This window comes from Neomonachus schauinslandi, chromosome 9 (assembly GCF_002201575.2).
Source record: "Neomonachus schauinslandi chromosome 9, ASM220157v2, whole genome shotgun sequence".
Classification (NCBI taxonomy): domain Eukaryota; kingdom Metazoa; phylum Chordata; class Mammalia; order Carnivora; family Phocidae; genus Neomonachus; species Neomonachus schauinslandi.
Genome location: NC_058411.1, coordinates 23933030 through 23946370, shown reverse-complemented (window position 1 = coordinate 23946370; position 13341 = coordinate 23933030). Strand labels below are relative to the sequence as shown.

Genomic DNA, 13341 nt, shown 5'->3' with positions numbered 1-13341 from the left:
CAGCCATTACCTACACAGTGCTTTAGAAACCAGCTTTATGAGTACTGTAAAGTTTTTTGGGTTATGAATTAGTTTACAAATTAGTTACTAGCAATTAATCAATCAAATCTTTGCTTTTATGATTAATGACATTAGGTATTAGTAATAACCAATAGTACTAGTAATGACTAATTATATAATTGATTAGTAACAGAAAAATCTGTAAAGTGCCTTTCAAATGCTGTTTGGATAGCAATGATATTTCACAAATAACAGTGACCATATATTAAACCATGAGGATTTATCATTTGGCCAGAAGCCTCATCCCCAGGTAGAGACCCCACTCGGGTACATGTAGCTCCCTGTGTACGCCCACATCTGGTCCTGGGTAGTTACCTAGGAGGGAGTCAGGAATTCTTTTTTTTTTTTTTTTTTAGATTTTATTTGACAGAGAGACAGCGAGAGAGGAAACACAAGCAGCGGGAGTGGGAGAGGGAGAAGCAGGCTTCCCGCTGAGCAGGGAGCCCGATGCGGGGCTCGATCCCAGGACACGGGATCATGACCTGAGCCAAAGGCAGACGCTTAATGATTGAGCCACCCAGACGCCCCAAGGGAGTCAGGAATTCTTGATCGAATGAATGACGGAGGCTCACTGTGGTTCCTTCCCTTGTCCTTCCTGCGTGAGAACCTCTGGAACTGAGGCTGGAGCAAAACATCCAAGAGGTTTCTCCCTGAACTCGGAGCCCAGAGAGTGGAATTCAGGTGTTTTCAGATGTCAGCTGTGCACTTGGCCCTGGCCCCCGTGAGTGCGTCTGTTTCCCCGTGCACCAGCTCTGCCTCCCCTTTGGTGGCGGCTGAGGGCTGTCTGAGGGCATGGTGATGAGACGCGATGCCTTGGGGGCCGCTGGTCCCCACTGCCTGGGCCTGACACATGCCGTCCAGGCCTTGCTGTTGCCACCCCTCCCGCCTAGCTTTGTGTGACTCGAACAGAAACAAAACATAAACTAAATCAATTATCATAAGGTCACAGGTCTAGCCCATGAAAGACTAGACAGGACTTAAAAGAAATTAGACTGCAGCCGAATGTAATTAAAAAGGGTTTTGATAGGAATTGAGTATAATAACCTTGTGTGATGATTCCTTTAGAATGGCATCTGGTACATCGTCTAGGACATAGGGTTTAAAGACAAAGCTGTAAATGCCTTGTAGTTAATGGCCCTGCTTTAGATCTCTTTCTTTTGTATTGCATGTGCCTGTCACAGTGCTGGGCATCATACAGACCAGGGCAAAAGGAAGCTTAAGACTAGGTTCATAGCTGGAGCTCAGTGAGTCCTTCTGGGTATATGGGACGGCATCTTAGTCTGGTCAGGCTGCTATAACAAAATGCCATAGACCGGGTGGCTTAAATAAAAGACATTTAGGGGCACTTGGGTGGCTCAGTTGGTTAAGCGTTCGACTCTTGATTTCGGCTCAGGTCATGATCTCAGAGTTGTGAGATCAAGCCCCAAGTTGGGCTCCTTGCTGGGCATGGAGCATGCTTAAGATTTTTCCTCTCTCTCTGCCCCTCCCCCTCCACTCACACCTGCTCTCACACTCTCTCTTAAAAACAAAACCAAAAACAGATGTTTATTTTTTGTAGTTCTGGAGGCCGGAAGTCCAAGATCAAGGTGCTGGCCAATTCAGTTCCTGGTGAGGACTTTCTGGCTTGAAAAGAGCTACCATCCCTGTGTGCCCCTACGTGGAAGAGAGAGCTCTGTCTCTTCCTCTTCTTATCAGGACATGAAAAGCATCATAGAGGCTCCACCCTCATGACCTCATTGAAACCTAGTTACCTCCCCTAGGCCCCGTCTCTAAACACCATCACCCTGGGGATTAGGGCTTCAGCATTGAATTTGGGGGGATACAAACATTCAGTCCACAACAGATGGCGTAGGTTTTTGGTACCAACGGGCCCATGGTTTTTTAATTCTTTTTTTTAAATAAATCTTTTTTTAAAAAAATATTTATTTGAGAGAGAGAGATAGTGAGAGAGAGCTCGAGTGGGAAGGAGGGGGAGAAGCAGACTCCCCGCTGAGCAGGGAGCCCGATGCGGAGCTCGATTCCAGGACCCTGGGATCATGACCTGAGCTGAAGACAGACGCTTAACTGACTGAGCCACCCAGGCACTCCAGGGTTTTTTAATTCTTATCATTGCTGTCTGGCATAACCAGGGAATGGAGATGGGCATTCTTGGAGAACTGGGACTATAATCCATATCAAGAATTTCTGGTAGGATTGGTCACTTTAAACACTGAAAGGAGGGCTTATAGTGGAACAGGAGAGTTCCTTTCTGTGTTTCTCTCAGGAAATGCATCTCCCATGTTCCTGGCCTCACCCTCGTCACCTACTGCAGAGCCATCATCCACAAACTTTCCAGATTCTCTCGAATCCAGGGCCCCAGTGTGGGGCAGCCTCAGAACTGAGTCCCAGCCCATGGTAGGGGTCATGGCATGCTCTGCAGATGCCACTGGGCTCCTGTTCTCTGCCAGGAACGTTTAATTTCACATCATTAAACTGGTAAATGCCCTATAAGTCTACGAAAATCCTGCTTTCCATCATGTCCTCACTCAAGAATCCATAATGTGGCCAAATTGCCAGAAACCTGAGCTTTTTATCCCAGTGGTCACATCCCTTATCTCTTACTCCTCCTGTCTTATCCAACCTTGTTTTCTTATTCCAATGTACTTCTTATCAAGCAATATTTTAGACATGCGAAAAGTATAGAAAACAACATTATAAATGCTCAGGTACCAACCCCTCAGCTTAAGAAATGAACAGAACGCCCTACAGTTGCAGCACCCTCCCTGCCTTTTGTGAACAGGCCCATGAGGAGCAAGTCTGGGTGCAGCCAAGGCAGCAGTCGGCAAGTGAGCAAGAGCAAGGGTTTGGGGGCTGGGTGGACTCAAGTGGAATTCCGTCTCTGTGCTTCCTTGCTGGGCAAATTTGGGACGATCATATAACCTCTCAGAGCCTTGACTTCCTCATCTGTAAAATGGGGGATAAGTGTCTACTGCGGACCTCCCAGAGTTGTGAAGACTGAGTGGAGTAATAATGTAAGGGCTTGGCCCAGCACTGGGCACGCGGGGAGTGCTTGGCATGTGGGGGTTCTTACTGCTGGCAGCTCTTGGGCTTTTCTCATCTTGGATTTGAACTATGGGGATAGGCCCCCGGGAGCAGGGAGGCCTTGCTTCAGGCGAGGCCTGGGGACTTGTCAATGCCCAGACCTAGGCAGGAGGGCAGGGAACGGAGCTCCCATGGTGCGTGCTATGGGCTGACTGATGGGGTGCTCGGTGGATTTCAGGTGCTTGTCCTGGCTGTGAAGCAGCTGTTTCCAGAGTTTGAGTTCATGTGGCTGGTGGATGAAGCCAAGAAGAACCTGCCTTTGGAGCTGGATTTCCTCAATGAAGGGAGGAATGCTGAGAAAGTGGCCCAAATGCTCAAACACTTTGACTTCTTAAAGGTAGGAGGGGCAGGGCAATGGGGGGGATGGTGGTGTGGTGAGAGAGTGCAGGGGAAGACTGGTCCCTGCCCTGAACATCCCTCCCTTGCAGGGCATGAGTGGGGATGCCTCCTTCCCGAGTCTTCTTTCCGAACCTGAATGATTTGTCCCTAGTGTTTCACGTTAAAGCTCTTGAGGGCACCATTACAAAGATATACCAAATGTGATTGATTGAGCCAAACAGATGTTTATTGAATGATCTGTAATTCTAAGACACCGAGTGCTACCCAAGGGCCTCTAAGCTGTGGTCTCTGCCTCTGTGAAGCATGGGATGAGGACTTTGATGATGATGGTAGTTAATGTTACCATGCTCTGGTACTGTTCCTAACACTATACATATATTGCCTTGTTTAATATACAGTCAGTTCTCTTATAATGCAATGTATGTGTTCCTAGAAACCTCCATAGTATGCAGACTCACACAACAGAAACCACAGGGCTTATGGGGAAAATAGGGCTAGGCTTACAACAGTGCCAACAGACACATGACAAGATGCTCAGCATCACTTATTTTCAGGGGAATGCAAACCAAAACCACAGTGAGTTATCACCTCACATTTGTCAGATGGCTAGAATCAAAAAGACAAGAAGTAACAAGGGTTGGCCAGGATGCGGAGAAAAAGGAACCCTTGTGCCCGTTCAGTGGGAATGTACATTGGTGTAGCCATTGTCAGAAATAGCAAGCAGGTTCCTCAAAAAACTGAAAACAGAACTAACATATGATCCATATAGATGCAGCCTTGTGTTTATTACTGCATTATTTACAATAGCCAAGATGTGGAAGCAACCCAAGTGTCCATCCTCAGATGAATGGGCAAAGAAGATGTGATATATACACGATGGAATATTACTCAGCTATGAAAAAGAATTAGCTCTTGCCATTTGCGACCACATGGATGGAGAGCGTGTAGTGCTAAGTAAAATAAATCGGACAGAGAAAGGCAAATACTATATAATCTCCCTCGTATATGGAATTTAAGAAACAAAACAGATGAACAAACAAAAAAGACAAAAAAGTGGACTTAAATACAGAGAATAAACTGGTGGTTGCCAGAGGGGAGGTGGATGGAGGAGTGGGTGAAATAGATAAATGGGATTAAGAGTCCACTTACTGTGATGAGCAGCTGAGTAATGTATAGGATTGTTGAATCATCCACTTGTAAGTAATGTCACACTGTTCATTATACTTCAGTAGAAAATAAAATAACAAAAAGAGACAATTCACAAAAGAGAGAATGCAAATTTAAAACAATGTCACCAGTGACACAGAAAATAAAAGAAGGTGGGAATCTACTAGAAATAGCACAGTTTTATGCATGTTAAATGGCTAAGAAGTACGTAAGACCACAGAGCACGTGGCACTCTATCATGACATCTGCTTGTAAGGTGGGCATCGACAGTTGCCGCTTGTGAATTATTGTGAGGTGGTGGAAGGCCGGTCGTCTGGAATTGGACAGAAAGTTGTAACGCCGGATGTGCATGGGCGGGACTCATGACACCCGTGGTGATGTTGGGGTGTGTGTGTTTTGTGTATGCCCGTGTCGTGCAGTCTGGCGGGAAGCAGTTTCCTGCATTCACGTGGTGCTTCTGGGGGAGGATAGCTCACATAAGCCAATGCAAGATTTGCATTATGATCAAACTGCCCCCCTAATATATCAGTTGCATTAGAAAAAATTTGTGTTTTCAAGTATTATAGAAGAAATGCCTGTCTGAGGATAGAGGACACTTACTGTGGGAAACAACATCAAATGATACAAAGTAGCAGCTTTGTAAGAGGTCCTGCTGCTAAGTGCTTTCCATTCAGAGGAAGGGAGTCCTGTGGTTGATCAGCGCAGGGCAGGCTCTGCTGAGGAGCCAGCACTGGAATGGGTCTTTGAGGATTGGCCTGATGTTCCCCATGGGCTCCATATGCTTCTCCCTAGATAGATGCATGCCAACACCACTGTTCTTACAACATATTGGTCCTTGGCGGGTCTCAGACCCTTTTACCCTGGGGATTCCTCTTCATGGTACACGGGGTTGGGCCCCTCTGGTACTCTGTACCAGAGAGCTTGGCTTTCAACTCTTTGAAGAGATCAGCCCTTCTCTCTTCACAGGAAGCCTGGAGCATGTGGGAAGGGAAGTCACAGAGCCATTAGGATCTCCAGGTGCTAGTTCCAGAGCAAATAGGTAGTGCTCTTCTTGGGGAGGGGGTCTCAGTACATTGAATGGAAAGGTCTCTTGCTCTTGACTAAAGTGTTCATGTGGCTTCTGAAGACATCATAAGAAATGGAGGTAGTGTTTATACTTCTGCTATCCAGATTTATTAACAGAGATGGGGAGACTGAGAGTGTACCTACCGTAGCCACCTGGGAATCCTAAAGCTCAGATCATGGAGGAAAAGCCACAACTGTGGATCAGTGTAGTGTCTTCACACTGATGTTGGTGAAAGATGTGGCCGTTGGCCAAGTTTGACCCTTTGAGTGAGTTGAAAGTCAGGTCTGCCTGGATGCCTCCAGTACTGTGTTCGACTGCCTTTTCCTCAGCTGACCATCATAGATCTGGACATACAGACCCTCTTGTGCCTGTAAATCCCCATGTGCAGACTAGATCTGGTAACACTGCCCCAGCCTTGAAATTCAAGCCACCAGTTCAATAAAAATGTGGCCCTCTCAGACAAGGACTCATACTAACTTATTAGCATGGTGCCGTGGGTTCTAAACTATGTTTGCTTCTGCTTGCATCTCCCATGTCTTCCTCTGCTTTATCCCACATTTCCAAGCATTTCCTGAGCTTGTTGTGTTAGGAGTTGGGGGGGCCTAGCTGAGAAAGAGATGGTTGGCTCCTACCTGAGAAAAGGTCCCATCTAGTGGGGCACAGACACACTGTGTTGCCACAGTCCAGGCCTGCGCCATGCCCAGATGTACAGCCTGTGACAGAGACTTGGCTATGTTTCTGTGGATGCCCAAGAGCAAGCACTTCATTCTGCTCAGGATAAGGAGCTTAGAGGGAGCTTCCAGGAACTGTTGAGTGTACAAATGGGTAGGCAGTACTGACTAAATGTTTCTTCTGCTTCCCTGGATGCTATCCAGGTACCATGACATTGGATCCTTCCAACAGCCATCACCCCATCTTACAGGTGACAGTCTTCGAGTAGAGGAGCTAGGGCTGCAACCCAGATTTTCTGATTTCATCTCTGGTGCTCGCTTGAGGACATTCTGTTGCCTCTTAGCTGGCAGGGTGCTCCTCAGCACCAGAACTATGAACCAAACAGAACCATCTCCTTCACTGTTCCCATGGAAACAGCAAATCATCCTCTGGCTGGGGCCAACTAGCATCTGCCAGACCAGGACATGTAATAATAATAATAACACAAATTTCTGAAATGAGGATGCCAAATGGGTAAATAATTAATGTAACAATTTGACCTGCGGCTTCTAAAACCCACACACTGTTCCTAAGACAATGGTGTGACTAAGGCTCCTGAGTAATTAATTTTGCCTAAACACATAACAAGTGAGAAGCAAATTTTGCGCTGTGAACCCAGTTCAGCTCTTAAAACTGGAGATAGATTGCCTTTGCACACGGGCCCCCCATCACAACATCTGTGCGTAATTAAGCCTGAGCGAAGAGTTTGCCTCTCAGTGTTTGAGGCATCTTGCAACGGGGTTTAATAACCTCAGCCCTAAGCTCTAAATCTCTGAGCCTTGGACAAGCACCGAATGGAAGTGTAGGGTCAGGGAGGCCGGGAGAGGGTGAGAGGGCAGCCAGGCTGAACGGTCAAGACCAGGGCATTTGTGGATCTGTTGTGTGTTGTGGGAGGGGCCAGGGCAGGTGGTGAGGTTTGTGACCAGCCTGGGGGAAAGCTGAGACAAGGGAGGAGGGAGAAGACTTAGAAGCACAGGGTTTGAGACCAGAAGAGATGAGAGCGCGCCTGGACATGTGGAGGCAGGGAGAGGTCGAGCAGTCCGCTCCTGAGCGGGCCCGCTTCAGGGGGCCACTTCTCAGGGCAAGGCCAGGATCCTGGGACTCTCCAGAAACTGTGGGCAGACCTCGACGGATGTGCATGCTTTTGGAGAAGCACCACAGCTTCCTATGAATCTCAAAGATGAAGAACCGCCGGTGTAGAATAATTAGTAGGACTTAATACTTTTTACGTGCCTGTGTTGTGAGACACTTTTTAAAGTGCTTTGCTTGGGGGCGCCTGGGTGGCTCAGTCGTTGAGCGTCTGCCTTCGGCTCAGGTCATGATCCCGGGGTCCTGGGATCGAGCCCCGCGTCGGGCTCCCTGCTCTGCGGGGAGCCTGCTTCTCCCTTTCCCATTCCCCCTGCTTGTGTTCCCTTGCTCGCTGTGTCTCTGTCAAATAAATAAATAAATAAATCTTTAAAAAAATAAAATAAGATAAAATGCAGAGTCCCAAGGGGTGCCTGGGTGGCTCAGTCGTTAAGCGTCTGCCTTTGGCTCAGGTCATGATCCCGGGGTCTTGGGATTGAGCCCCGCGTCGTGCTCTCTGCTCAGCAGAAAGCCTGCTTCTCCCTCTCCCACTCCCCCTGCTTGTGTTCCCTCTCTCGCTATGTCTCTCTCTGTCAAATAAATAAATAAAATCTTTTAAAAAAAAATTTGAGGGTGCCTGGGTGGCTCAGTCGTTAAGCGTCTGCCTTCGGCTCAGGTCACGATACCAGGGTCCTGGGATCGAGCCCCGCATCGGGCTCCCTGCTCTGCGGGGAGCCTGCTTCTCCCTTTCCCATTCCTCCTGCTTGTGTTCCCTTGCTCGCTGTGTCTCTGTCAAATAAATAAATAAATAAATCTTTAAAAAAATAAAATAAAAAGATAAAATGCAGAGTCCCAAGGGGCGCCTGGGTGGCTCAGTCGTTAAGCGTCTGCCTTTGGCTCAGGTCATGATCCCGGGGTCTTGGGATTGAGCCCCGCGTCAGGCTCTCTGCTCAGCAGAAAGCCTGCTTCTCCCTCTCCCACTCCCCCTGCTTGTGTTCCCTCTCTCGCTATGTCTCTCTCTGTCAAATAAATAAATAAAATCTTTTAAAAAAAAATTTGAGGGTGCCTGGGTGGCTCAGTCGTTAAGCGTCTGCCTTCGGCTCAGGTCATGATCCCGGGGTCCTGGGATCGAGCCCCGCGTCGGGCTCCCTGCTCCGCGGGAAGCCTGCTTCTCCCTCTCCCACGCCCCCTGCTTGTGTTCCCTCTCTCGCTGTATCTCTCTCTGTCAAATAAATAAATAAAATTAAAAAAAAAAAGTGCTTTGCTTGTATTTACTTCTTAATCCTTATACAGTCCCACGAGGGAAAGGCCACGATTAGCCCCTTGTCAACGGCAGGGAAATTGAGGCCCAGAGAGATGAAACCATTTGCCCAAGGTTACACAGCTTCCAGGAAGGGGCAGAGGCGGGTTCTGGGTGGCGGCAGCCTGGCTCCAGAGCCTGCGGGTTACACTGCGGTGCTCTTCTGCCTTCGTAAGAGTTTATGGGGCAGATCTGAATTCTGCTGAACTGTCTGTAGCATCAACCCTCAGCCCTGGTCGTGTGTCAGAACCATCCGTGAAGGTCTACATGGCTCTCATAGGGCAGCTGGGGTCTGTCCAGCAGGGGCTAAGTGTGTGCTGTCGTTTTGAGCACCAGGATTCCACACATGCTCGTAAGAAGTTGGGAATGTTGCTTCGCTGTAAATGTCATCGCCATTTTACAGGTGGGAAGCTGGCACTCCGGTTATAAAACCTGCCCAAGGTCACGCAGCTTGGAGGGAGCAAAGCCAGGGCTCCAGCCTGGCAATCAGCCTCGGGGTCTGTGCTCTGCTTCCCTGGGCTCCCCAGGAGATGGGCACGGGCCCAGGCGAACCAGGGCCTGCATCACAGGTGCATTGACCAAAGCACAGGAACAGAATGGAACCGTGGGGTCAGGGCCAGACTGTGAGGCTGAGGCCCAGGTTCTCGGGCTGGAATTTTCCATAATCTGTGCCTTCCTTCTTGGGATCAGGATTGGCCCCAGCATGGGTGGGGGGCAGGTGGAGCCATGGGAGTGGGGCCTCTGATTTGTGGCAAGGAGATAGACTTTGGACTCAAAGTCCTGATGGCCAGGGTGTGAACCTGCCTGTGGGGTAAGTGGGTCCCCCTGGCCACGAGCCTCCCTGGGTTGAATTTTGTTTGGGGGGGGGGTATGGGAGGGTTCTTCTCATTGCCTCTTTAGAATGATTCTCTTTCATCTTTCTCCACTTTGATGAAAGGAGCAGAAGGCACGGGGATGAAACATGGGTGTTGGGGTGAATTTCACCTTATGCTCCCAAACCCTCCTGCTCACAGAGTGATTTAGGGGCAAGTCATCGACCTTAGGTCCCACAGTCAAGCCAAGTTTCTCCTAAGTGAGCAGGGAGCAAATTTGCATTTTGTAGTCATTTCTGTGATGTAGTTGTCAAGGGGCAATTTGCGGTCCTCTCTGAGCTCCCATGACAAACCTCTCTACCTCCCGGCTTTGGTATTCTGTCGTTTCAGATCTAGGCTGCTGTGGCAGGGGCCATTGTGTTGTCTGACAGGACACTTGCATTGGGAGGGAGGCTGGGGAGAAAGGTGGAGGAGGGGGGAGCGCAGTGCTCCCACTGCCCTGATTAACAAGCCCAGAGAGTCTCCAGACTTTGGGTTTTCTCTTTCCATCTGTGGCTCTTTCAAGTGGTTTTCCAAGTTGCCCCAGGCAGGCCCAGATGGGGGTCTGACCTTGTGTCCCCAGAGCCCCAGGCGCCCACTGCCAAGCTTAGGTTTTCAAACAAACCGAGAAAAGAACTTAACCTCAAAAATATGTCCCTTCCATTTGGAAGCCACAGCCAACAACAGCAAACTTGCACTCCTATTTTTAAAGATAGCTTGTGAAAAATGCCACGCAAGACTGAATTTTAAGCTCACAGTCAGAGAGAGTCACAGATTTCTCTACTAGCCCAGATTTTCAAATGGCAAGAACGGTAGGAAAGTAGCAAACCACAGTGGCACCTTGACTTCAGTTGGAACCTTTGTTCCAGGGAGCCCGGAGTGTTTTGCACATGTGTGCAGCCCCAGGCATTCTCAGAGCTCCTTCTTGAGATGGGGCAGGAACAGTCCTTTGTGATAAGGAAAACTGAGGCACTGGAGGTTAAGTGGCTGGATTAAGACATGGTAGTATTTGCAGAATGAGGAAGGAAAATAGGTTTCTTGACTTGAGGGCTGTGGTCTTATTGCTAGATGAGTTTTGGGGGTCAAGATGAGGGGAGTCCTTATTCCCCCAAACCCTTGAATTAACTGCCCTTGTTTCTTTCTTTCTTTTTCTATCTTGTTTTATTTGTAAGTGAAAACAAGCCCATCATGAGTTGTTCGGGAAACGTGGCATGCCGATATCCCAGTCATTCCTCCCTCCTGGCAGTGGGGGTGCTCTTGGGTGTCACTCACTCATCGGGCAGCCCAGCAGCCCTTGTTGCAGTCCCAACTCTTGTCTCATGCCGGGGAAATCTGTTCTCTTTTTGGCCACTGGGTGTTCTTAGAGTCAGGAATTAGGAATTAATTAGGAATGCATTTGTCTGCAAGTAACCAACAGCACAATTTAGAGTGTCTTAAACAAAAAAAGACTTACTTTCCTCACATGGCAAGAAGGTGTACAGCAGTTGCCTGCTGATATTGTGTTAGTGGTGTGATGGTATCAGGGCCAGCATCTCTGATTTTCTTGGACTTTTTCTCATGGTTGCAAGATAGCTGCTACAGCTCCAGGTATCACATTCATTTTCAAGGTAGGAAAGAAGGGTAAGAAGAGTTACACCATTTACGAACATTCCACCCTCCCCTTTTTTAAAGATCCCACTTATTTATTTGAGAGGGGGAGGAGAGAGCTCACACCAGCAGTGGGGAGGGGCAGAGAGGAGAGGGAGAAGTAGGCCCCCCTGCTGAGCAGGGAGCCTCATGTGGGGCTCGATCCCAGGACCTAGAGATCACAACCTGAGCTCAAGTCAGATGCTCAACCAACTGAGCCACCTAGGCACATGCCTTTTTATGAAGAAAAGAAAAACCTTCCCAGAGCCCCAAGCAGGCCTCCATGTATGTTTCCTAAGCCAGCACTGTGTCACGAGGCCATAGCTATTGCAAGGTGGGCAGGGAACGTGTGTAGTTTCTCCTGTCTCTGGGGAAGAGGAGGACTGGGAATAGCTGCTGGGTTAGGATCCAGCATTATCTGCCACAGAAGACTTGTAGGAGACGGGCATGAGAAAACTCAGGACTTCCTGACTGAAAAATTTCTCACCCAGTAAAAATTCGGTCATTTGTTCGTTCGTTCATTCGTAGACCTAGACATGTAATACATCCATTGCACAAGTGTAGAAACTGAGGCAGAAGGTTGAGATTCACGTGAGGAGCCTGCAATGGGCCTGGTGAGAGAGGGAAATAGATTTCAGTGCCAAGTCTGGCTCAGGTATGAGGGGTTCCTCACCTGTTTCTCTAAGTCCCAATTTTTGGTTCTTGATGGTGTCTGGAGGCATTGAGGAGGGTGGGGAAGCCGTTCTCTGGTCCTTAAGCAGGAGGGTGGCTTTAAAGGAGGGCCCGGGGGCCTGCCTGGTGGAGGAGGCAATGTGGCCTGCCCCACCCCTGCCCCTGCCTGTCACTGCTCGGTCCCCCTCGGGCTTTGTCTCGTGTTCCTGGGAGGAGAATCTGCCCTTGCCTGGCTCACTGTGCCTCTCTGTGGTCCTGGCCTCTAGCTGCGGGCTGGCCAGCCCTTCTGACCTGCCCTTGCCTCTTCTAGGTCCCCCGCATCTACTGGGAGCTGTCCACCAAACGGGTCCTTCTGATGGAGTTTGTGGACGGCGGCCAGGTCAATGACAGAGACTACATGGAGAGGAACAAGATTGACGTCAACGAGGTGAGCTTGAGCGCTCACGGCTGCTGTGGCGGGACACGGGCTTGGTCGGGGCTCCTGACCGAGGGCAGGTGTGTCCCTGTGAGGTCTCACTGCCTTGAAACGGAGCCTGTTGTCTGAGGAATTACAGTATCTCTGAGCACAAAGCATCCTCCCAGGGCATCTGGTACAGCCCTCTGCCCTGTCTCCTAAAGCTGGGCCTGGCTGCACACAGTGGGGTGCAGGCCCATGCTGAGCCCCTTCTTGCAGCTCATGCTCCAACAAGTGACTACCGTCTGTCCTCTTATACCATCCGAGCCCCACAGAGCCGAGCGGCCCCAGAGAACAGTGCCGTGAAATCCGTGGGACTTAACTGCTTCTGGTCCTGTGGGGCCTGGGCACAGCCTCCTCCCTCCTCCCGCCCTCCCCTCTCCCTGCTGCTCCCCAGACCTCAAGGGGGTCAGGCCAGCAGGGGACAGCAGGAGCCAACTATTTCTACTTCACAGAGCTACAAGAAAAGGAAGGCTTCTGTCTCCTGCCTCCCACCCCGTTGGTCTCAGGGAAAGAAAGCTGGCCAGTGGGGTTGAGGCCTGTATCCCATTTTCTTCTTCTCGGTTGCTGTAGGGTCCCACAGGTAATGATGGAGTTGTACTTTTTCAACGACACCCATCATCTTTATAGTCCCTCCTCTGAGCTAGGTAGGGGACTTCAGAGGGGGCCAGGCATTATTCCCTTCTTTAAGGAGCTCACCACCTAGTGTTGCTGTTAGATCCACAGCTAAATCCTTACAAGACCCTCTGGGCAGCGGGAGGGGTGTGAGCGAGACCCCAGGGAGCTACACAGAGGAGGTGCTTGCTTCTGCTGCAGGTCAGCTTTCCTGGCAGGATGAGCAGGGATTTGCTGGGTGTGTGTGTGTGTCAGGGTGGAGGAGTTGGGGGGCAGTGATGGCAAGGAAGGGGAAGGGAATGGTGAAGTTTGGCAGGATTTCCAGGGGAGTGTG

The 13341-nt window shown here is 49.6% G+C and overlaps 1 protein-coding gene across 1 annotated transcript in view; it reads left to right on the top strand.

Annotated features, from left to right (window-relative positions):
• ADCK1 (aarF domain containing kinase 1) overlaps positions 1–13341 on the top strand; it is a 115878-nt gene that overhangs the window by 81529 nt on the left and 21008 nt on the right. Inside the window, exons 6-7 of the mRNA XM_021679913.2 lie at positions 3320–3478; positions 12249–12365. Of these exons, the coding sequence (XP_021535588.2) occupies positions 3320–3478; positions 12249–12365 (276 nt within the window). The remainder of the gene's footprint in view (positions 1–3319; positions 3479–12248; positions 12366–13341) is intronic.